The sequence below is a fragment of the Serinus canaria genome, chromosome 8 (assembly GCF_022539315.1).
Source record: "Serinus canaria isolate serCan28SL12 chromosome 8, serCan2020, whole genome shotgun sequence".
Classification (NCBI taxonomy): Eukaryota; Metazoa; Chordata; class Aves; order Passeriformes; family Fringillidae; genus Serinus; species Serinus canaria.
Window position 1 is genome coordinate 11,607,294 of NC_066322.1, and position 26,024 is coordinate 11,633,317.

Here is a 26,024-nt window from a genome sequence, read left to right on the forward strand (position 1 = left end):
ATCCCTATCCCTTCTCAGATTTAATTTTTATAGTGAGGGTGATTTTTCTAATTTGTGCTTTCCAGTTTTCTGACCAACATATTGGCCATTCTCTGTGCCAAGACGTTTCTTGGACATTTATTGTGCTTTTTAAAATAAATTAATTTTATTAGTTAGGGCTTCCCTGAAATTATATTTCATTTAATAGCCCCTGGGAAGAAATATTGTCAAAAGCTTTAAAAAAGTTAAACAAATTATGTCAATCAGTTCCACTTCATCCACGTGTTTTATGATATTTAAAAAATGCTTTCAGCCTACATAATCATGTGGGATTTTGTCCTACATTTGTTTCCAAAAAATACATGCTAGATGCAAGAATGTCATATTCCGTGATGACTAAAGCAATCGTTTCTGTCAGTGTCTCCTTAGCTTGCCAGCTTTCATTTATAAATCAAGTAGTCTCCTTTTTGCTCTGAAACAACATGCTCCAATAACTTAGATGTCAAAACAGAACTTTCTGGTACAGAAATTAAAATAGCAGTGGCTCACTTCTTGCTGCAGGAAACAGACTCAAATCCTTCCTGCAGAAGCACAATTGGAAGTTGGCTTTTCAGCCATCCTGAACTAGACTGATATCTGCTGAATATTATTGTCTTTCATAGGAGTCCTACCTCTACAGATAATTTATTTCATGAAAATTTAGTACTTTTTAGCTTGAGATGACCAAGGGTGGGCTTATTATCAAGGATTCCAGTACCATTTATGAAGTTTATTAATATAGAGACACCCCAGTGGAAATGCTGCTTATTCTGGGTCAGAATTTAGTTAATACACAGGAACTGTGTAACTGAGAATTAAAATTTACTTTTGTCTTCCAAGGAAAATAGAAAAGTCAAAAATTTTCAAAAAGTTGCTAAGGTCCTAAATGACTAAAAATGTCACATTATTTCTCGACTTAAATGCAGATTTTGCACATGAAACACCCACATCATCCAATGTTTAAGCCTATGGTTTACCCAATACTTGTTCTTGCAGCTGAGTCATTAGCCCTCGTGCTTGAATAGCCGGCTCAATTTGCAGCTGAAATTAACTCAGGGCATTTTTTTTGGTAAGGTTTCAGATGGAAGCATTCTTCCTTAAAAAATTATGATGATACATAGGCAAAAATTATATTTTTGGTAGTAATTGTTATCAAGTCATCTAGCAGTAAAAGACCAGACAACAATACTTTAGTATTTTGTTTTCAAAATCTCTTCCAAAAAAGCCAACAGGAGAAATACTATTGATCTTGAAAGGGAAATATTTGGCTATGTTTGGCAGCAGCATCAGTGCTTTTCTTTGAAATTAATTGCAAACTGTCAATAGAAGAAAATAGTATTTATAGGAAGAAATGTCTTTTATTTCTGATTTTTTCTGAATTTTTTTTGGTTTTGTTTTCCTATTTGAGTTACAGTTGTTGCTCATTGGACCTTTTGGGGAAGCCAGTATCACTGTGTATTTATTCAGGTTGCCTGTCTGTGATTTGTACATGCTGTGGGAGCTGATGCTAGAAAATTATTTGGTTTTAATTCTAGATCTTTCGGTAATGTCCCTGAGCTTTATAAAGCAAAGTGACAATTACAGCTTTTATTGACTGAGCTTCATGCCACTTGTTTGTACCTCTCTGCCCTTTGTCTAAATTTCAAAATACTGAATTTTACATTAATGCTTCATTGTTGCAGCATCACTGAGCTCTGGTAAATAAGAAAGGCAAGCTAAGGCACAGAGGGGTGTTAAAGCTGTGTGAGGATTTGAACAGCTTCGAGTCATACCTGACTGTCTGTAATCAGTAATGTCTTTCTCCTTCCTTTGGGGTTAGGTGCATTAAAGTAAAAAATCAAACAATTTATTCTAGACCCAGTGGAGGTAGAGAGTAAGATGATTTCTCCCTCAGGCTGAATGTTTTCCTGGGTTCTACAGGAACAGAGTAAAAATTAATTCATGGAGCATCTCCTAACTCAGACCATAATTAAGTTTTCCATTCAAGCTCTTCAGAAGTGATCTGTCTGCATGCTCAACACCACTGCTCTGTTTCTCTGTAATATCATTTGCCTCTTTAAAAGCAATTTCCTTTAAAAAGTAAATGCTTAGTGAAAATAACTCCAACAATGGAATGTATATTTTTTTTAAATAAGGAAAAGTGTTTTTACTTCCAAGGTAGAAAATATCTCTATATGTTCATATACTAAAGCATTTCTTTGATTTCAAATTATCTTCAAAAATAGTTAACATGGTCGACTTTACTATAGAAGCTGCTGAACAGATGTAATACATATCAGGGTGAAAGGTTTCAATGATTTCCAAAATGAATATGCACACAGAGTTTATATGCAGAGATGCTGGCTGTATTTATAGCTTGAAAAGTTCATACTAGAAGTAACTTATCTGAAAAGTCAGATAACCCAGAGCAAACACATGCAAATCATGTCCTTTTAAATGCTATGTGAAATAATGCATTTGCTGCCTAATTTGGTTCTGATACCTGATGATTTCCAAGATAAATATAATATTTACGGTAGTGATCATGGTAGTATAGAGAAATGGCTGAAACCTTTTGAATTGTTTGTTACTGACTATGTTAAACTGAATTCAGGTTAACAGAGTTAGACATACAAATAAGGTGGAGGATAATACCTACCTACTGGAAGCTCAGAGTCCCTCTAAGGAATGGAAAACACGATGCAAAAATGACTGTGTTAATAAAAGAGCAATACATTTGCTTTCCACATAACAGTCAACAGCCTTCCAGATAAATATCCTTATTGGGGAAAAAAAAATTAACAAACCAGTGCTCTTGAATATGTACACAGGCAGAAAGGCTTTGCATCTTAGTGTTATGAAAAATGTATATGTTCCAAACCCACTCTGTGGCACCATCAGCTTCCCTATTAAACAGGCAACTGCTTCATCCTCTCCAGTCCATTAATTTTCTGTTACCTTGCCACCAAATTATTGATTTCTCCCCTCATCCCCAATCACATCCAACTCTCCTTCAGTTTGTCTGCTTTCTGCTCTACGAGGACCTGTAATTGTACCATGTCTTTCCCATCATCTCCTGACACCACAGAGCCCGAGGCGCTCATTATCATCAGCTGAAAACTGATGTAAGTCAGGGTGTTGCTCAAATGATCACAGCATCAAGACAGAAGTTCTCCCTCTGTCTACCTATCAAAAGCTATTACCCCACATAAATGTACAAAGACAGGCTATTACTTTTGCTACTGTTGCTTCTTCATGTGAGAGTTACCATTTCCTTGCTCTTGCTCTGTTCAATAATCCAAGTATGGAAGCTGGCTTGGGAGTTTTACTGTGAGGGGAGGGAAACTGCCACAATACCTCCACACCTGTGTGCCGTGGCACTAAGTTGTTGAAATAAGAGAAAATCACTTTAAGAACAAAAAAACCCCCCAAGCCTGTGTTTTGTAATAATTTCATTGTTTATGGACTGCCAAATTAATAGAAAGGAGTCTATTCACAAATTATTCTATTTGTGAATAGAAAAATAGAAAAAAATACAAAAAAATTAGTGGCTTTAAATAGCACCAATTTTAAATACATGAGTTTGGGATACAGAAAAGGTACCAGCAGTTGCTGCAGAACTGTCAGCTCCATTTAGGGCTGGAGAACATTTACCCCCATGCTTGTTTACAAGTAGCACTGACAGCAGCAGATCCTTCCATACAAGTGGAACTTGAGAAACTAATGATACACGTATGAGGACTCTGCAATTATTTGTAAACCCTCTTTGGAACTCCTGTGGTGAAAAAAAAAAAAAAAAAGGTGCTTGTTTTAGATAACCCAGAGTATTCCTTAGGATTGTAATAATGGTGTTGATACCTCAAGTTCAGTTTTGTTCTAAATTTCTGTCTGATACCAATTTGTGACCTCTGCTAATTGCATAATATTTTAAAACTCATTGGTGAGCTCTAGTGTAATTTCAGTTATAGGGTTTTTTTGTGTGGGGGGTAAAATATAATATAAAAAATTAATCTGAGATTTTGGAGTATTTGATGGTTAAGAATGAAAATATTAGAAATAAAGGATGGATTAAAGGGAAATATCTCTCCCCTATGTCCTCATTCCACCATTTTGTGGTGTTTTGAAAGGTTTTTTTGGTTTTGTTTAAGTGGATCACTAAAAATACTTTATAATAGTATTAAAGTATTTATTATATAATATATTCTATTATACTATTTATAGTATTAGAACAGTTCCCTGAACTCCCAGTCTGCACATTCCAGCTTCATTTCAGTGCCTCTGCTTATTGGTTTTCCTATACAAGTCTTCAACTCATTTTTCTCACCCCTCATCCCAATGGTTATTATACTACCTTAAATCTTTTCCCTCACATGCTTCTTTGCTGTTTTCCCATGTTGCTGGTGTTTTTCTTTTGATTTTTCCACTCCCTCTAGAAGTAACTGCACAAGTCAATGTAATCATTAAGAGAAGCAAACTAGGGATGGAACAGCAATAATGCAGGAATTTCTGTGTGGGTGTCCAAAATTGGTAAAGCAGCACCTATCCCTCAACAGTGTCTCTCACTTCACCTTTTAGTATTACCAAGGGTAAAACAGAACCGGTTTTTATTTGTTTTCAGTCCTTCAGGAGCAAATCCCTGCCTAAATCAGGATGAATAATAACAGTGTGTTCTCATCGCATTTGTAGCTGCTGAAAATCATTATAACTTCCTCAATCTTATAACTCTCCTTATTTTACTAGGATTGCCAACTTTTCAACCAAAAATACCAACACTTAAAGGACAATGGTGCAATCTGGCTTCTATACTAGACACTTGTTAAAGCGTGGCAAAACCATGGTACAAGAAGCCATGCTCTCTTTTTGCAGATAAACCTTTTTTTTTATTTAAGAAGAAGTTGCTCCTCACTGCAGGTGATAATAGATGGGTATTTTTTCCACTTCCTAAACAACAATTCTGTTTCACCTCCATGGACCTGGTTAATGGATTATGAAGCCCGAAGCGACAGCTCTGGCTATGTAGAGCAATACTGCAAACTTCCCTGAATTAGGTCCTAGTTTAATTTTGTTAATATATTTCTTTTTATCTAAAAAATAATAATAAATAATAAATAATTATCTAAAATTTTCGAATAATAGGGAATCCATTGCAAATTGTGATAAATTACACAGTAAAGACAGTGATGACAGAAGAAATTTTGCTGTTTGCTTCCATTCTGAATTTGTCTCACTTGCTCTTCATTCTTGCATCTTAAAATTTTGTCTTCTGGATATAAAAACTTCTAAAATTTTTCTTTCCCATGGAAAGGTACAGGTAAAAGATCATTATTATAGCCTGTCTGGAAGCCCCTTCAGTTTACCAGCTGTGGATACTGGCACTGCATCGAGCATCTAGAAGCCTTCACCCCGGTGCCAAACACCACAAAGTTGTGTTATGTTTAATTTGGACATGGCTTATTTTCTTTTCATTGACATCTATCCTGTCTGAAAATAGAAGAAACTTTCATCTACTGTTGTAGATGTTATTTAACTGTTATTTAACTACAAGTTTGCTTGTGGTTTTTTTTATGCTTTCTCCATTTCTAACTTTATTTCAAGCTGCACAAACAAGAATTTCCTGCAAGTCTTACTAGCTTTCCTGTACTCCAGTTTGAAAGGCTAGTGGCATCTCCCCCTATTTTGGGAATGTTTTAGATAAACCACCTGCAAAAACCAGCAGTTTCATTGGAGGTGAAACAGCCCTGAAGGGGCAGTGCCAGGCTGAGTGACCCCCTCACCCAAAATTCTAGTTAACTGCAGCTTCCTTGATGTTTGTCCCCTGACAGATGTGAGGAAAAAATTCTGCACTTTTTTCTTTAACTCAATACATGGTACTACCAAACCTCCATTTATCATCATAGACCAGTGAGATTTGCAATTTTCAATAACTCAAACAATTTTTCTGTGGAGCTCCTTCTGTTGGCTGGGATTTGTTGGGTGCTTATTTAGAAACAATAATAATTTTCTCTCTGCCAGCAGCAACACCACCTGCATTTCCTAAGGCTATTATTTACAATATAGAAGATCTAGAAAATATTTTTCACCATTTTTATATAACACCATGCCAATGACAGGCTCTGCAGTTCAACAATGCTCATGTGAAAATGAGATAAATTTTCCAGATAATTCATCATTAAGCCAGTCATCGTTTACTTTTAAAAAAAATGAAACCAAGTACAACCCCCCAATATACTTCAGGAAGGTTTGTGAAACCTTTCAGAGATTTTGATTGGTTTCCAAATGGGATGCTCTTATCCACTGAGATCCTCCCTAATCTTTTACTGCCCCAACAAAACAGAGACAGCATAGAACAAAAACACCATTAGTGCCTCATGGAGGGACATGCCATAAAGTAAGGTCAGACCTCAAACCCCTTTGGCCACCCAGGGAAGAAACACTTTGCTTCTTCCTGCATCACTGGTAAAGAGTATAACAATGCAGACAACAATACAGTTAATGCTTAATAAAGTTACACTTCTATAAAACATAAGGCTTGACTATAATTAAACTGAGACATCCCTTAAGATACCCTTAGATGACTTAGTTGCAAAGAGCTATGTAATGAAGCAAGTAGGGATTTGTTTTCAGTAAGGAAAGCAACCTATGGATTTAGACGGGTTCTGCTAAGAATACAAGTTTTACTGCTGTTTGTTCTGTGTGACTAGGGTTGTTTGAGTACTGTTTATCTTTTATTCAAGCCTCCACTAATTACCAAAGGATTTAATTTTAAAATATTTAGCATTTCAGTGAAGTACAGAACTCACAAGGTTACTTAGTTTCTTTCAAAAATAAATTTTCCATGGAAGCTACCTTGCCTTCCTGTGGCTCAGGGTATTGCAATTCTCATTTTGTGAGGGGAATACTAAATCTATGTGCAAGCTTCAAATAATTGGTTTTCTTTGGGTGACAATTTAAGCTTTCATTACAAAGCCCAGACTTTTCAGAATGCTGAAGCACAGCTGGTGTTCTTTGAATAGGAAAGTTAGTGTTTCAAATTCTTGGAACCTTTAGAACATTTTGAGATTGATCATGTGTTTTTTTGTGGTGAACTGGATTATTCAGAGGAATGCTATTAATGAGAAAGCAAATCTGTCATCTCTTCAAGTGTGGTGGGACCTACACAATAATGATCAGACACAACCTGATTACAATTTACTGGGTTTTGTGTATACACATGCCTACAAAGATGATATATGTCTTCCCTAGCATACATTAGGAGCACTCTTTTCCTATCAACCAGGACATTCCAAAGCTGCTCCTTGTCTATTGATAATAAATTGTCCAAGAGTTTTATTTTATTAACAGTTGTTATATTAACAGCTTTATTTAAGACCTATTCTTCCACAAGTCTTGGTTTTGACACAAGTTAAAGTGCAATCCCTCTAATAGGTAAACACAAAAAAAATTCTGCTTTAGATTATTTTTTTTTAAATGCTTTGAGTTATGGCAAGCACTAAATGGCAGAAGAATTTCTCAAGATGATAAATGTCTGCCCAGACAGATGGTGACTGCTACAGGATGAACTTCTGAGGGGTCTTCAGGTCAGACCCTCAAACTCCATTTCTAGAACCAGTCAGAAAACTCCATATATTGATATTTATAGTAGGCTCATCTATCTGAATATGTGAGGATCTAAATAAATAAAAATTCATAAATACAATAAGGAAAAACACAAACCCTCTGTCAAGCATGTCACTGTAGCAGAACTTCCCCCCTGCCACCATCACCTGGCCATAAAAAGAAAACTGACAGACAGAGCCTAGAAAAAACTTTACAAAATTAAAGTAAAAATTTAAATGATTCGTACCTAAAGCAATGGACTGCAGACATTAAAATAGAAAGGTTCCTATCAGGAAGGCTTGGGGTGAGAAGTCACAGTACATGTTGTTGTTCAGCCAAGCCGTAAGCAGTGCCTGATTGCCAACTTCTTTTCTTTTTTTTTAGTTTGATGCAGACAGAGATGAAGAAGAAGTGTTCTCTGACATAAGTTCTGCAGTTGACAATAAACTATTTGCAAACAAAGAGACTGCAGCAGGTGAGTTAATGTAAGATTTAAAAAAACATATTTATTGTACTGCATTTGACATTGGGATGCCTCTTTCATATTCTTCAATTTGGGATGTAGGTACTGTAGCAGTCTTGACCGACCTCAAGCATTTGCACAATCAGGGACAAAAAAATCTTTTTATATTTGGAAACTTCATATAGCTTATCCAACAACTTGTTTCTCTACGAGTTAACCTTGAAATACTTTGGCAATTCCACTAAGCTATACTATTAATACAAAAATAGATAAGTTTTCAATTTCAGTTGTCAGCTCTTTCAGTTCCAGTGATACCTTGGTGTTCACCAGAAAATCAGTCCTGTGAGATTAATGATCATACTTCCTCCCTAATAATTGGTGTGTGAATATAAGTCAAGTGTTTGGGGATTTTATTTATTTGTTTATTTATTATTTATGCTTACTGAGGCTTGAATATCTTCAAAGTAAAGCCTTTGAGATACAAACGACTGCAAAGGAATTGAAGCTAAAAATCAAAGTACTGAAAATCCTTAACATCTGTCCAAAATGTTTTGCTTGAGGGGAGCAGAGGAATGTTCCTTGGTAACCTCACAACTTCTTCCTTTTACAATGGCATCTCTGGCTGTTTTTCAAATCATCTACTAGATTTACGTACCTAGATGATGTCATAAATATCTTCTGAACCAGCACACAAAAAGAAATTTTGGATAATGTTCTAAATGAGATAAAGATGGAGTACCAAGGTGGGGAGGGCAAGGGCAGTGAATGCAAGGGGAGCTGGGGTTGGGGAGGATGATGAGAATTATAAGTCCATCAGCTAAAAAAGCCCACAGGATTCTAGTGGTCACCCTTGAGATAAGAGGCACAAGAATAAAGATGACTTTCTTTCTCTGTTAGGTAGCACACACTTCTTTTGTGCTTAGCCTTATTCATAGAGGCAACAGGTTGATCCCAAACCTAAAATGGCATTCCCACTGTACAACATTGTGTTGATAATTGCTTCTGGATTCCCTAACTAATTTAAATTCTGGACAGGAGGAAGAGGAAAGAAGTGTCATAAAGGTGCAAGCTCTGACAAACAGCTTAACAAGAGCTAAGCAATTTGCACAAACTGTTTGTGATTCTGGATGAGTTCCAGTCAGTTCCTCGAAAGTCTGATCTATTTAATAAATCCCTCACCAAAATAATTGGATAGCCATGAGCAGATGCCATGCCACATTCACCTAATCAGTTCCTACTTTGAACACTGATAATAACAAGGAGATTTGAGGGTTCTGTAAGGGCTTCTATGAGATCAGGTGTTTAATTTCCAGAGGCTGCAATTCCAGCATGTCTTGATCTCACTTCTTGTCTTCTAATCTTATGAGTTATATTGCAGTATACTGTGGTTCCTTGTAGCAAACATAAACATAGTATTTAAAATATTTTCAAGCCTCCACATCAATCTAATTCATGTTATAACTGTAAAATCCAGTTGTAATCAACTTTGTAAATATATGTACCAAAAGAAAACAACTAAAATGTTTCTAGATGAAAGTACAATTTTCTCATTGTTGCCTTCTACAACATATTAAGACCGTTGCCAAGAGCAACAACCTGTCATGAAATTCAACAGTGTAAGGTTGCAATAAAATTTGCATTAGAAGCATCTTACTAAGAGGAAAATTAAAATGTAATCATTCTAATGCTAATCAGTCCTTCAACAAATTATTTCTATAATATTCCACTTGAAATTTATCTTCTAAGCATTTGTCTTGCCCAAATGCTTATATGCAACATGTATTAATTGACTTATTAGATGGTGCTTCAGAGCATGTTCCATAACATAAAAAGACATTTTTATTTTATTGAGTTTAAACATGTTATTAAGAGAAGCAGTATGTTTCATGGGATAGGCTTAGATTGCTTTTATGACAGTCAATGCTGAACTGTGTGAATACTATCACTGTTAAAATGAATATGGGCATATTTGAGCCAATGAACCATACTGAATAGAATTGCTAGCAGGATTCAAAATAAGTAATGTATTTAAGCAAAGATTGGAAATTCATTAGCTAATTAGCTAATTTGCTAAACATAAATGGTCCAAGGAGCAGACTTAATTAATTTGCATGATGGGTCATCGTTACCTTGTGATGGGAAGTGAAGTCAACTGCAGATAAATTTAGACAGATCAGTACAGTCTATTTTCATTGTATAAATGAATTTAGTGAACTCTGAAAAGCAATGCTTGACATTTGCATTTGTGACAACTTAAGGATGAACACGTTTTCAGATAAAGTGCCATGAACCCAGGCTTAAAACACTGAAATGTTTTATAGGACCAGAGACTTTACAGCCATGATCCCCTGGGCTTTGGGGTGCATCTCTGTGGTAGGAATTACACACCTGCCTGTAACAGCCACACTCTCTCAGCTTTCCATGATCAATATTGTGCAATTCAGTTTAGGAGCAACAAACATTATGTAAAATACAACATAAAACATAAACTACAGTCTCATGGTGAAGGAAGTGACTGAGCACAGCCATGCACCCCTCTGGTGCCGGGGTGTCACTGTCCCTGACTGTCCCTGACTGGCAGGGGTAGCACCTGTCAGCACATCCTTGTACAACTGCAGCCACCTTTAATTAACCTTGTCCCTCTGTGCTGTGTCACTGGATCCTCTTGGATTCCTCACAAGACAAGTTTTTATGAAAGATGCCTTCACTGTCAAGGGACAAAACATGGCAAAAAAAGGGAGTGCATTCTAGCTCTGTGCTATTTTGTATTTCAGCCTGTTCCTCCCCAGAGACCTGATCATTCAGATAATGGGGATTAAATAAAAACTTTCAACTGCTTTTTTTTTTTAATTGTGCAGTACTGCACCTAATAAAATCCTCTCTTTTTTCCTCTAAGGAAAACACAGGGCACATGAAAGTGACCAGGTGTCCCTTGCCTTAACTTTATTCATGCAATCAAGGAAACATATTTTAAGCCCTAAGGGTACCTTTTCAGATCACATGCTGGCAAGTTATTTCTCCATGGCAGTCAAACTTTCATGGGCTTTCTTAAATTTTTTACTTGAGTTTCCCCTTTTGCAATTGATAAAGTTACTGGGATCCCTTCCTAAACGTTCACATAAGCACGGGAAGGCTCCAAGTTAACCAAGAGCTTATTTGAGCCAAGAGATTATTTGGTGGAATGGGACACCCTTTTGAAGGAATTAAGACAAATCAGACTATAAGCCTTTCCTCCTAATAGAGAAGTATGAATTGTTTCTATAGCCTAGTTCTCATGATACCAACTTAGCAAAAGAAAAACAATGCAACTTGCTCAGAAAAGGCAATAAAACTTATTTATGATCGACTGTTTTGTTGTCAGACATGAGATGTGCAGCCTGCTGTCTCATTGAAAGTAGCAGGGCATGTTTGCTTCCAAACACTTTAACCAGTCCTCCTATTTTCCTTAAGACAACATTGTGCATTTCACCTTTGATAGACAATCATTGCCACAGGTTTTATGTAAAATGTTGCTGATTTAAACTCACATTTAGAAAACCTAAGCCGAATTTTGAATTATGCACTTTCCAAGGGTCTCCTTTTGGCTTTAGCTTTGTCAGGAGATCTGCCTAGAGCAGTATTCCTGACTGCCAGTACCTTGCCAAGGAGCTCCCTGGTGTGCCTCTGCTGCCTGCCCACAAGCCACAGTTAATGAGCTCATTGTTCTCCCCTGCAAGGCCTGTTTTAGGAAGATTTAGTCCAATCTTAGCAAAATACTCTCCCTCTAACAACAAACTGAGCTGGAGCATAGCAAACTACTCATGCTGCACCAGGGATATCTCAAGAACTCTGATATGTCCCTTAATTACTTTATCTTGTCTTGGGAGTAGCCATTTGCTTCAATTCATTTCTCATGGGTTTGTCTTTGGGCAATTTGAGAAGGGTAAAGAAGTCTGAGCATTGTCCAGTGATAGATGGTTACGGCATTTGTTAGTTTTCATTAAACCATGAAAGAAAAGACTGATTTTCAATTTTTCTTGAATATACCCTAGGAAGAAGCTATGCTTTTCGAAGGACACCAGTATTCTAATTCAAGGGAAAAAGGCTTTAAGATGCTTGACCATATTAAAATTGTATAACCATTATGGCTTTTATCACTTAAGATACATTATGCATGAGTATTCATTTTCAGCCTGACCTTTACATTTAAGTTTGCAGCACCATATTTCATACTAATGTTTCTAGCTAAGAATATGTACTGCTCTTGGTTGTTAAGTGACAGTTAATCAAGTGCCTTTAATAAAGTGCCAACAAGTGCCTTTAGTAGTGATTGATGTGTCAGAGTAGGCCAGTGCCAGTGACAACTGAGACTTAGTTAAATTATATTATCAACAATGACACGGTGTTAAGAGTGCGATGTCAGCTGTGTAAGATAAATCAAAAAATTAAGATTCTTTCAGCACCTGGAAATCATTTTCCATGCATATATCTTTTAGAGAAAGGTATTTTCAAAAGACCATAAAGTGTACATGCCAGAGAACATGCTGTGTGTGTACATGTGACACTGCCTTACCAAGAGTATAATTCCCTTCTGTAATTTCTCTGTAGCAATCTGAAAAACTATACATGAGCATTGGGGGCGGAGGCAGGGGAGTGAGGAACCAAACCAAAAGCACCATCAGACAGTACATGCAGGTCTTTCCCAGGTATCTCTTATGTAGTCCAGAAAGTTAAACTGAAGATTAATTTGGGAGTTATTGTGATAAGGACTGCGAACTAAGACACCCTGGAATCATCATTTGTACCATGCAGTTACAGTTTTTGGTCATCATGACATCCAGCTCCTCTCCTCTATTCTCTCTGTCTGGGGTATTTACTTCACCACCCACATAGATTACTATGCAAACTTCTAAAGCAAACAAACCCAGATAATATATAAATGCATCTGGCACAAATTGAACTGCAAAATCTGTTATTGATAGTGCTTGTTACAGCAAGCCACCCATACAAACAACTCTAATGGTGAGAAAACAACTCCAGGTCAGCAACAGACTTAAAATTATGTACCCTCAGTGCCAGTGCTTGCAGGAACATCCTACCAGGCAGAACCACCTGTAACTCAGGAAGGAGGGGGTTGTTTTCTTCATCAGTGATCTTGTTTCACTAAGGACATGAGGAGACAAAAGAAAACACAGCTGACGCTTCCCCTGGTGTTACCTGCTGCTCCCCACATGAAGTGAGTGGTTCGACTCATGTTCGGCCAGCTGGTTATAATTTTTACATTTCTGTGTATCATTACAATATTTTTGTTATTCTCATTTTACTAATGCTGTGAAAGTGACTTCTATAGTCTCATGCCTATTGACAGTTTTATGTGTTTAGAATATGTGTAGTATTTGGTTTAGAGCTGCACCATCTGGAGGACTCAGGAGACCATTTCCTTCTTTATTGCCCAGGACTGAGATAATCTGAATGGGGTGACAGTGCCAGAATATGATGACCATGTTACAGCCTTCCTATGTTTATATAGAAACATTATTGGTGGTTTATTCTCCCACTGTGGTTTAGTAATGACTCCTACCCTACATGACTTCTTGAAATATCAAGCTCAGTTTCTGTTGTCCTGCACCTTCAGCAGTTCAGGTGAAGCTAAACTTCAGCTTCAACTGAACTGCTGAAGGTGAAGCTCAGCCAGGTCAAGGCTTCTCAGCAACTGGATTTTGTCATCCCAAGTGCAAGAGACTGCATTCTTCCTGGTCCTGCCACAGGAAGATGACAACGAGAAGGGGCAGAGCCACACAGACTCCTTGGGAAGGAGTAGAAGAGGATGGAAATGGAGACAATTTCTGGAAGCGTGCTGCTTTGGTCCCCTATCAACGCCACTCAAGGACCCTTATCTGCTAATCAGAAATTAGTATTTCCTTTCTATTTCTTAAACTGGTTTGTATTCTCCCTTGAGTGTGGAAATTTAAAATTGCAAGTCATGGCATGTAGAACACCCTGCCCAATAAATATGCAGTCAATTCACCATTTAGCACAGCCCTTCCTTATTAAGATCTGCAGTAGCTTTTATGGATGTTTTGAAGGCTTTGCTAATGTAATAACATTCGCCTGGATACTCCATCAAACCTGAATGGTTGGTTCCTTGGATCACAGTTTTGCACAAATACAGACATTTGGAAATACTATAGTGTTCCACCACATAAAGTAAAAGTTTTCAATCCATTTCTGAATTTCTAATTTTCTTTCCTATTTTAGGACCAAATGAACTTGATTGCAGTCTGATTATGGATTCTGGAGATGCTGTTTACACAGAATTTGACTTTGAAGACCAGGTAATTTTCTGTATATATGGCTTCTCTCTAGACAGTTTTCTAGTTTATGTATATTTGTCTAAACAAGGTAATGGCACTTTAAGGATAGGGCAAATGGATTCTTAAGTGCAACCTAAGTAAATTGATGATACACAGATGTTGCTTTCTGGTTAGGAAAAAAGAATTAATATTATTGTAGTAATAAGAGACTGTATCTTCCATTACTGTGCATTGATGAGTTTCCTCCATAAATTTAAAACGTTGGCAAATGTGACAAATAGAATTGCTAAAATGCACAGTAAATCTGCTATATATTTAAAGAAGTAAAACTTTTCCAAAGAGCAGTATGAAATGATAAGAAATATGATGCGAAATATGACTACAGCCAAATCAAATGTTCTCCCCATGAAGAAATGTTTTTAAGAATAAAAAACAACAAAGCCTTACAGTATGTTGAAATCAGCCTTTCCATTGATCCTGTCCAATCCACATCTAAAAACTAAATTTTGATAAGAGTTTTCTTTGTATATAAGAAGAATCCTGGGTGTGGGGGAAGTTATGTATATCTTTCCCCTCTAATTTTCACATCCACACTGGTAAGGTCACATCTGGAATACTGTTCAGTTCTGGATTTAGTAATACATCATATGGAGATACTTAAAAGAATCCAGCAAAGGACCACTAAGATAATTAAGGGACTGGGCCATCCCTCTTACAAGGAAAGGCTGAGAGAGTTCAGTGAGTGTTCAGTCTGGAAAAGAGAAGGCTCAGGGGCACCTCATCAAAGTGTATAGAAGTCTGAAGGGGCAATGCAGAGAAAATGGTCCCAGGCATTTTCTGGTGCCCAATGACTGGACAAGAGGCAATGGGCAGAAACTGAAGCATGGGAGGTTCCTGAGGCTTGGATGCTGTACTAAGGATAAGGGTTGTGTGCTTGTTACTGTGTTGTGGATAAGCATTAAAAGAATGACTTAGAATTTAAAAAAAAAAACAAAAAAAACAGCCATCTGTCTATCACACCACCATACTCAAGGGTGGTGGTTTTGTATGTTTTGCTTCCTGTCTTCCACTTTTGAATTACTCTGCTTGTATTTTCTTCATGAATACCACAAACATCCCTCTAGATTTGTAAGCAGTTTGGCACAGAATGCTAATTTGTGTTTCTGTTGTCATTCAACAAAATGCAGTTGCAAATGTTCTCACCTCTTTTCTCATTACTTGCAAAAGATATCTTTTCTTGTGACATTTCAAAGCTAGTGACAAAATGAGGGCCAACAAAACTGAATTTTCACTATGACTGGATCGCTCATTGGTTTTCTTTCACAGTATTCAATGCAACACTTTATCCTTACCTGCAAAATTTTATATGTCCTAGCTCCATTCATTTATTTTAATTTTTAGATCATTTTACTCTTCTTTTTGGCTCAGTTATTTCAGCTTGGCTGTTTTTCAAGGAGGCAGCTTGCATCTGTCTTCACATCCCTTTTTAAATCCCAGTCTTTCATAAACCCTTTCTAAAATGTTCTCTGCTCAGGAAACTTCAAAATTTCCCATTATCTTTGTCTCTACTACACTTTATTATTTAGGGGTTTAGGCCTATAAAGCAGAATCTATATTTATATTGTGTTTGGCTATTTTGATGATAAACTTTGCATTTTAATGACATTTAAAATAGGTTCTTTTGGAAGAGTACATACACTAAAGAAATTTTACTCTTGGTTCATAATGTTTACACAATATTCACAAGTTTTATAGTTACAAAATACAATTACCAGAAACATGAAAACTATACTGATATAATAATAATTTCAAACTATGCAGTTCCCTGATGATACATTACACCATCCATAAAAGCACTGCAGGTTTGAATGCATGTGATTCTCACATAAGATTGAACAAGACTAGGATGGGACCTTATTGTTTTTATCAGTGGCAAATGTTCCTTCTGCCAGATGTTGCTTTTCTCATTATTTTGCTAAACTAACACATCGCCACTCTGGCAAGAGTACAATACTGTTAACAAAGTGCAAGAGAAGTGAAGCTAAAACAGTGCTAAAAGCCCATCAGTCAGGGACAGCTATATAAATATGAAGTGGCTGACACCAACTGACTTTACCTGTAAGTTGGTATCTTGATTTTTTTGCAACATTTAAAAAATAAATATTTCTATTACTAATAAATAAATGTACATACCGTTTATATGAAATGCCTTGTACAAATATAAAGAAAATATAAAGGAGAAAGCAATTGCAACCAATTTGAAATTATGAAAGCAAGTATTATATACAGAAGCAAAAAAGGGAGTGGAGATTACCATGAAATCATAATACCACCTAGCTGCCTGGTCTGAAAAACAAAATGACAAATTACTCTCAGGATGGAAAGATCAATAACTAAATTCAGGAGTGAGGAACTGCTCACATTCAAAACTTAAGCTCATTTTGACTGTGGCAGTGATTTAATCCTCCAGTGATTTACCACATGCTGTTTACGAATTGTGTGAAGCATCAACAACCTTTACTCAGAGAATCTCAAGTGGAAAAAGAATGTGTGTCTGGATACAAATGTGTCATGCAGTGATGTTATTGCATAGGAAATCTGTCATGAGAACGTGGGGGATAAGAAGGCTGGTTTCCAAGCAACCTGACACAGCTGAGCTGCTAAAAATGGCTGAATTTTAGGGGAACATCTTGGTAGTCACCGAACAAGAGGAGTTGGGGGTCACACAGAAGACAAAGGCACAGCTGGCAATGGGTGCCTTGGTGCAGCTGAAATGGACTTACACAGATACTTTTGCATTTTCTCATTCTTGGAATGAGCCAGGAAAATCTCCAGTGTAAACAAAAGCAAAAAACCATCTGAGTTCCTCAGATGCACATTAGTTCTTCCAGAATACTGTCTCCTACTGGTAGGCAGGAGCAAGGAGATCGAGTGGTGTGGTTCCAGGCACTGATGGAGTCCTTGGCTCATGTAGGAGTGCCAAGTGCTTCCAGAAACACCTGATACCTCTCATTGAAACAGTGCAAAGCAACACTAGTCCAAATTAAGATCTGGCTTTTCTGGAAGAGTATGCAGGGGAAATTGATTTAAAAAAACTCAGAGAAAGTTTGAGCTTTGAATTGTACATTTTATAAATGATCATTCAATTAAATTTATGTAACTAAATTAAAAGTAAGCTGATTGTTTTCTACTGGCTATGCAAGAAGACTTCAAGAACTACAACACTTATAATCACTAAGTCCCTACAACACTGAAAGGCAGGAAGAAAATACCTTTTAAGAAAAAAAAATTTAAAAACCCATTTTTTTCTCCAAAATAACTATTTTTCTGGTTTTGTCTCAGATCTGTGAGATCCTGTCTTATAAAAGGAATAATATATTTTTTTAGAATTACTTAGAAATACATTTTTCTGAAAAATAGAAATAAAAAAATAAATGAAGCAGATAGTACCTCTCATTGAGAAGGACTTATGGAAGAACCAGCCAAGGTTTCATGTCTTAGCAATCTCTACAGCCTTTTCTGGAATAATGATTACAGTAGTCATCACTTGATGGGATAACATAAAAGCAAAGTAACGTGGTTAGTTTCAGATATTTTAACCCACACTAAGACTTCAGGAATATATTTTGGGCCAGGCATTTTTGAGTGCTGCAACTTAAAAAGTATTCTCAACTTGCAGAACTTGCTGTTGTGACTAGTTAGTCACTACAGCAAGTAGTGACTGACTAGTCTGGTTTAATGAGGTTTGTTCTTTGCTGCTGGAATACTCTCAAGTGTGATTAAGGTTTTTAATGCTCACTGTGTTCATGTATACTTGCCATTCAATTTCTCAACTTTGCCAGAGAGACTACCAATATAATGCCCACTTGTTTCTAGAGATCAGAAAGTTTTTATTTTTAACAATTGGTTTTTTAATTAGAAACCTACCATTTGGCTTATTTCAAGTGCATTCTTTCAAGGGCATTCAGGCCAAAAGGGAGTACTGAAGAACTGGCATCAGTGAATCTTATCAAAGAGTTCCAGAAGAAAAGAACATCCAATTATTTTCTCATGAAAACAAGCCTTTCAGGAGAACTTTAACTAGCCTGAGGAATATTTAGTGTAATTAAAGGCATCTGGAGAATGGATACAATCCTGTACAAGTGCTTACAGAACTTTAGAATTTGGGAAATATGAAAATCAGGACAACTTCAAGTAAAATCCTCAAAAATATATTTAGCCTCTAGTAATACTTGGAACAGGAGGTCACAAATTTCATAGAATGGTTTGGGTTGGAAGGGATGTTAAAGATCATTTAGTTCCAGCTTCCCTGCCACGGGCAGGAACACCTTCCACTAGGCCAGGTTGCTCAGAGACTGACTCAGCCTGGCCTTGAATGCTTCCAGAGATGAGACATCCACAGTTTCTGTGGACAACCTGTTCCAGTGCCTCACCACCCTCACATCTAGAAAATATGGAAACTTATTTTTGTGCCTTTCAGGGAGTTACCAGTTCATAACTGAGAGATTTCCATGACCTCGCAGTGTCATACTGCCTTTACTTATGCAATTAGATAAATGCAATAGTGCAAAGAAGAGATTGCCTTTCCCCACCCCCCCCACCCCAAAATGTATCAAAGAACTAGGAAAGGTAGATGTAAAAAAAAAAAAAAAAAAGTTTCCTGTTCAGTAATGACAAGCAATCAACTAAATGAAATAAATTGAATAACGCAATCTTTGCTGCAAGTTCAGAATGTTTTATAATTAGAAATATGACAGCTCACTTGAAAAATTCACAAGCAAAACCAAAATCAAGTGGAGGGAAAAAGCTCTGAAAGACACTTACTCATTCTAACAAGAGGAAACAGCCTCTCAATTAGAAGTTTTTGCTGTGTAGTTACAATTCATTTTAGCTCAGTGTAGTTTCCTGTCCAAAGCACTGAGGAATCCAGGCTTGAGGAAAGCTTTTAGTGAACTGATGCAAAACAGACTCCATTGCTACCAAGACTATAATAATATTTCCAGCCTCACTGGTTAGCATAGCTTTAAATTTAAATATTCAAGAGACATAATGAAAGTTCCTGAGAGTCTTTTCAATGCAGAGGCAGAACACAAATATTAATAAAACTGATGGGCATGAGCAAAGTGAAAGCCTCATTTAACTAAAGCTCTGTGGATTAAACCAAAGACCATTTCCCTCCATTTACTCTGTTTCCTATCAGTTGTCACTTTGTTTTGACTCCCTTTTCCCTGCTCTGAAGATTCAGTCCAAGTAATTTATTTAACCCTTCAGACATAATACTTTGAGGTTAGCATTACAATACTACAGAGAACAAACTGCACACCTTCATTAGCAGGAGAAATTTTCATTCAGACTTCCAAAGGTACCTTTCAAAATCAGATAAACATTAATGAAATTCTTCAAGGAGTCAGATTAGAATGTCATATATCAATCATGTGCTTTCTTTTTACTTGAGAAGCTAAGGAGTTTCTGGTGTAACAGCAGTTTTATTCAGATATGCTGTGCAGCATTAAACATTGCAGGTCCTAGTAAATGACCAAGAGTAACCAGGAGCCATTTGGTCTTTTAATGCTGAACTTTTCTGCAGTGTCTATTTCTCTTTTGCTGATAGAAAGTGGTATCAATATGAATTACAGATTCTGGTTATACAGGGAAACTGATTAAAACAGGAATATGGGATAGAAAAGAAAATGAGAGGATACTCAGAGAATGGTTGTAAAACTCCATTCTCTCAACACTTGTTTTTTTGTCAAAGGTGGAGTCCAATCTAGTTTAAGGTTATCTGCAAAAAGGCAAAATGAATAAGCATCTAAATACATGAAAGAGCTGGAAAGGCAAGCCTAACTACTACAGAGAAAAGATGTTTAATAGAAATGTACTGAAGTCAGTGAACAATCTGTTCAGTTCACGTTGCCATGGAAACTATCCTATTAAATGTTTTTTAAAAAAAACAGTTCTAGAAACAAAGTACTACAGTTTGCCTTACAAAATGTTTCCTGAATAAGCTCAAAGCATGTGTATTTTGGTGCTTTGAAATAATTTTGTAAACGCAAAGAATTTTTTTCTCTTTCAAAGTTACCATTGTACACTGTAATAAAGGCATGTGTTGGAAAGTCTCCTGCTTTATTTCCCCCATGTAAGCTATGGCAAAATGGGAAAAAAATAACTGAAGAGTCAACCTGCACTTTCTTCTGTGAAATGCCAGAAGCAGTTGTTTGCTTCTTTTTCATATATGTTATCTGAACTTACTTTCTGGTGATACTTATATTAGGGGAGGCTAAACTGCCAAGGTTAGTTGAAGTCTTTGCTTTCCAATTCTTTCCTAATTTTGAACCCAAGGTTGCTGCATGCAGCTCTGGTGGGCAGTACAGGGCATTAGGATTCAGTTAAAATGATGGTGAGCTCAAGTGTGTTACTGGAGATTTAAACAGCAGTGACAACATTTTTCTTCAAGAGGTGCTGCATTTATGCCTCACTGAATAATTCTGCAGCAAATTATGAAGTCCTTCTCTGTGGCTTGTGGAAGTGTCTGTAGTAAAAGCATTTACAATTTACAGTATTTCACGATCATTGCTGTAGGCAGTAGCTGTAGGATGCTGCACCTTCTTTCCTCACTCCAGCTTGCCCTTCCCCTGGCAAAGTGAGGCTTATGCCTTCATGAACAAAATATAACTTCACAGCTAAATTTATGAGTTCTACCTTTACAGTCCAGAGAACTTGCATAATTCTTGGGGAATATCAGGTATCCCACACAGTTGATGCAAAAAGGATCCACAGCAGAACTTTTCCTCTTCTACCAAAAGTTGATGAAGAAATGTAAAGGTGTATTTTAAACCTGCTCTGCCTCCTAGATTTAGAGGCCTTCCTCAGGGCTGTGGATTGTTGCTGTTTATGTAGCCCAGCATCCCTAAAGACAGCTACCAAAATCCTTTCTTGAAAACGCTTGTAGTAATAATTCCTATATTTTAAAATACTGCAGAAGGAAGTGCCTTTTTATTTCCTTAATATTTCTTAATCACTATCAAAGTATATCCTATATATTTTTATATACACATATAAAACTGCAATGATTGCAAGATGCTGTTTTACTCTATGGGATACAAAACTGCTCTTAAAATCACTTATTTGTATTGTATCAAAGCAGAAAAGTGGCTTATCTGGGTACACTGGAAAATAAATTTAAAAATCCCCTACGTATTTTCTGAAAGCCATATGTTTCCTACTTGGTTTTTTACTCTTTATGTATCCCAGGATTGTGCAGTCAATGTTAGTCATTTTGGGCTTAAATACCAGTCATAAAGAGTGAAAAGTGGCCTAGTTTTAGAACTCCTTCACAGCAGTGCATCTCAAATCAGTGGACTGTTTCTTCAGATAGTTCAATTCCTTCTTAACACAGAAGTCCTTTAGAAATACTGCAGAAGTTGAAAGTTACAGAACTGCCTAATAATAGATAAATAGAAGCTATAGTAAACCTTGAATATGCTTGTGAAATGTTAAACAGAGAAAGCCTTTGAGAGGCAAAATTTGAGCACAACTGTCAATTTTTATCTGAATAGCAGCAAATCATAGGATCTGAGGTCGCACACTGGGTTTGGGGATTTATTTGCAACATTCTATTCTTGTCCTTCTCCATGCCAAGATCTTTTTCTTTTTGAAAACTGAGTTGAGACAGGCCTGCAGAAAAGCCTTTCTCATCTTAAGTTTAAAAAACCCCAAAAAAGCACAAAATGCACATATATTAATAAAAACCCAAACCAAACCATTAACTACAAAAAACCCAAATGACCTAAATTCACCTCTCAGAAGACAGCTCTCAGGAAAGAGGGGTTCTACATATAGTGCTGAGGTGTCTGATGTGAGGGACCCCATTCAGTAGGAATTTGTACCAAGCAGCATAAATGCTCCAAATAGAGAAGAATAATTAGAATAATTTAAGGAGTGATGGCGATTTACAGAAAACAAGAATACCAAAGGAAAAATAGTCATAACTTCCAGAAAGAATTTTGTAGGCACTGGGAGCTTTCTATAAATACAGACCTAACTGAAAACTGACTGAATACTATATGTCATAGAACTATTTTAAAGTCAGTGAAAGATAGAAACTATGTATAGATAATATAGTTACTGAATGTCTCTAATGTCTTTAAAACACAAATATATTTAAAAATCAAGCTCCACTTCTTCTTCAAGTTACATATAATGCTGACCCCTCTAGTTCAGCCTTTTAAATCAAATTAATATTTAAATTGCAAATGAGGTATTTGGTTTACCAGAACACTCTTACAGTGCTGTGATCATGCAAACTGCTGTTACCCTCCTGGGAGGGGTGTTCTGGTTGCACACCTTGATGCCCTTAAGAGGTAATTTCTTTGAAATTTTTTCCAGTGTCTGGAAATCAGTACGAAACTAAATGGATTTTGCTTCCACTTTCATGCTTAGTAATCATATGCATTTTTGTCATTATAAATATGTACAGAAGTTAACAAAATCCAAATCCCCCCCAAACTATAGCACACCAATTCTGGCTTTTTTCTCTCTAAACTACCTACAGATATTCTTCTTGATGTTCTTGAAGAACAAGAATACAAAATCTGAAAAAAACCCAACCAAATTTAAAAGCTGGATAATTTGACCTTGGCTCACGACTGTTAAAAATGGGTTAATCTCTAACTAATAGGTATAATTTTTTTATTTTTTTTTTTAGAACTGATCATAAGTTTTGTTTTAAAAGAATCAAAGAATCACAGAATGGGGAAGGTGGGAAGAGGGACTGCAGTGGGTCATCTGGTCCAACCTCCCTCAAGGAGGGTCATCCCACAGCCCATGGCATAGGATGGCCCTTGAATATCTCCAGTGAGGGAGACTCCAGAACCTCACTGGGCAATCTGTGTCAGTGCTTGGTCACCAGCACAGTCAAGCTCTTCCTCTTGTTCAGGTAGAACTTCTGTGCATCAGTTTCTGCCTATTGCCTCTTGTCCCACTGCTCAGCACCACTGAGCAGAGCCTGGTCCATCCTCTGACACCTCCCTTCAGATACTGACTGATATTGATTAGGTCCCTTCTCAGCCTTCTCAAGGCTGACTATGCCCAGCTCCCTCAGCCTGTCCTCACAAGACATAATGGCACAGAGTTTTGTCCTTGCTAGGAACCTGGAATTAAACGGGAATCACAATGATCTCATCCGTCAGAATTTTGTAGATGCTATTATGAACACTGATGTTTTTGCAGTTGTATACATTGTGAACAAACAAAAATCACCTCTAAAACATTAGCTCTATACCCTCATCTTAATTTCTTAATTTCTTTAGTCCTTTTTAACACAAGCAACTCCACTCTGCCAAGCAGTATGAGGTACACAAGAAAATTGTACTTTCAATTGAGAAAAAAAGCCTTGAACTGTGAGGGTATTCCTACTGTGTCTTACCTTATTTATTAGTTCTGGAGCAGAGGAGGTCAGAGCACAGCCACCTCTGCTTTACAGAGGCATACTTTAACACTCAGCTTGCAGAAAGCAGCTCAGGCTCAAAAATTGATTTGAAGTATAAATCAAATTTAATGGTATGGCTCATAAAATCCATATCCAGGGAGCGCTGTCCTTGCATAAAACCAGCAAAGAAACATGTAATTTTTATTTGTTTAAATAATTTGTGTCTGAAACATTCCTTGGAATATTTACATTCTCAAATTCAAGCTTGAAAATTTAGCATAATTTTAAGCAGCAGTCACGCTGTATTTTAAGTTCAGTCTCATTCTACAGCCTCTTTTCTCCTCTGTCTGTGATTGTTTATCATCTTTGGTAAATTTGGAGGAGAAACTCTGGTTATATCTGTTAGAAATCTAAATAAAATCTATCTGGCACTTCTCACCACTCTCTTCCAGAAGCATTCAAACAACAATGAGGTGATAAGGGAGAACTCTTGTCCATGCAAAACCAAAAAAAAAAAAAACAAAACCCCAACTAAAATACACAAGGACTGGAGCAGAGGTTATTAATGGGTAACAGGAAAACTTTTTCATTTCATCAGGTAACTGACATTCACAACAGCTGTCACTAAGTCCTAATAAAGAAAATGTCCCTTCAGTAGATTAAATTAAATCTATTTTATTGATATGCCTTAAGAGTACTGATTCATTAGCAACAAAATTGAAACTTCTGAAGAATTTTGTATCGTTCCATTATTATTTGCTGAGACTTACTGTCATAGTTTGTTACTACAGAAATTAGGTGGGTCGGAACTAGAGGATCTTCCAACTCAAATCATTCTATGATTCTGTGGACTTACCTAACAACCTAGCAAGGACAGTAACTGGAAGGTCATTAACCAATGAAGTATCTACTACCAGTCAGATATTTACTAAATACACATGACAAGTAAAATGGCAGTCAAAATCCTGTGTTTTCCAACTCTAAAGACAAATGTCATATAAGTGATTCTTTACTGGCAGCAAACTTCTCTAATTAGCAATTATTTTAATGTACTGTTGATATTGTTTAAGTGGCTACACAGGCAGCTGTGCTACACTAATGGATATGTTTCCAGATACTATTTGGAGATATAACTTGACTGTAAAGGCATTTGAAATTACAGACTACCTATCTTTCTTCAGAGCTCATTACAAGATGTAATTTTCCTCACTTTGCTTTCAAGTACATGGAAACAGCTATACTGAGAATACAGAGTGCTGCTGAATCACTGTATTGCTGATGGCAGTCTGGTGTCAAATACCATTTGCTATCTAACTGGAGGGACTTTGCCTTATGTGATCACTTGCTAAATCCCGTAGTTATTTTCCAAAGCTCACTGGTAAGGAGGCAGAGCAGTATGTTCAGCCTGATACAGGCCAAGCCATTCACAGTTTAGAGACCTACTTGCTAGAAAGACTCAATCAGAAATAGGTACTGTCAAATGTAAACACAAGGGGACTGCATTAAACAGGGTGCCTTTGCAGGGGACCTCAAACCAAGCAGCACATCTAGCTCCTCACCCAGATCACCACAAAAACTGGTTGGATCCAGTTTCTGCAATTGTAGGGGAGAACAGCAAAACTTGAAAGAAGTAATGCTGCTTTCAATTTTTTAATTTGATTGTAAGCTTGGAATTCTGACCCAGATTTTTAAAGGAATTTTGCTCTAAACTTACTGCCTAAAAGGATTTTGATCTGTAAACTTTCAAAGGCATTATAAGAAGCAGAATCTAAAACGATGCCTTATGTATGCAATATATGCTTTGCAGGGTCAATTATTTTATTGCATTATTACATCCAAAAATAACAGACATGGGGTTAATATTGTCACTTGAAATGTAGGAAAGAGAAGAATCTCTCATTTGAAAATGACACCTTTCTTTTTTTAAGATGGCAGTTCTTCTGTTGCAGTGTAATAGGCTGAGAATTACTGTGAGTCAAAAAACAAAAATAATTTGTGTAACCAATGTAATGGTACTTCAGCCTAATGAAGAGTACTTCATTTTCAGTGATGATGGGAATACAAGGAGAAACCTGCAAGGGTAGTGCACAAGCCCTGCAAATTACAGTGGGCAGCAGTTTACCCATTCCAGTCACCTTGCAGTTCATGTCACTTCATCTACTCCTGCAGCTCTACACATTTAAAGGCGGCTATTTCTGAGAGCGGTGCTGCCAGAAGCTATGGCTTCATAGCCATATGCTACTGAGAT

The 26,024-nt window shown here is 36.8% G+C and overlaps 1 protein-coding gene across 1 annotated transcript in view; it reads left to right on the top strand.

Annotated features, from left to right (window-relative positions):
* The window catches only part of AK5 (adenylate kinase 5), an 81,362-nt gene that overhangs the window by 27,591 nt on the left and 27,747 nt on the right, over window positions 1-26,024 (top strand). Inside the window, exons 6-7 of the mRNA XM_009088619.4 lie at window positions 7,978-8,068; window positions 14,294-14,370. Coding sequence (XP_009086867.2) covers window positions 7,978-8,068; window positions 14,294-14,370 — 168 coding nt within the window. The remainder of the gene's footprint in view (window positions 1-7,977; window positions 8,069-14,293; window positions 14,371-26,024) is intronic.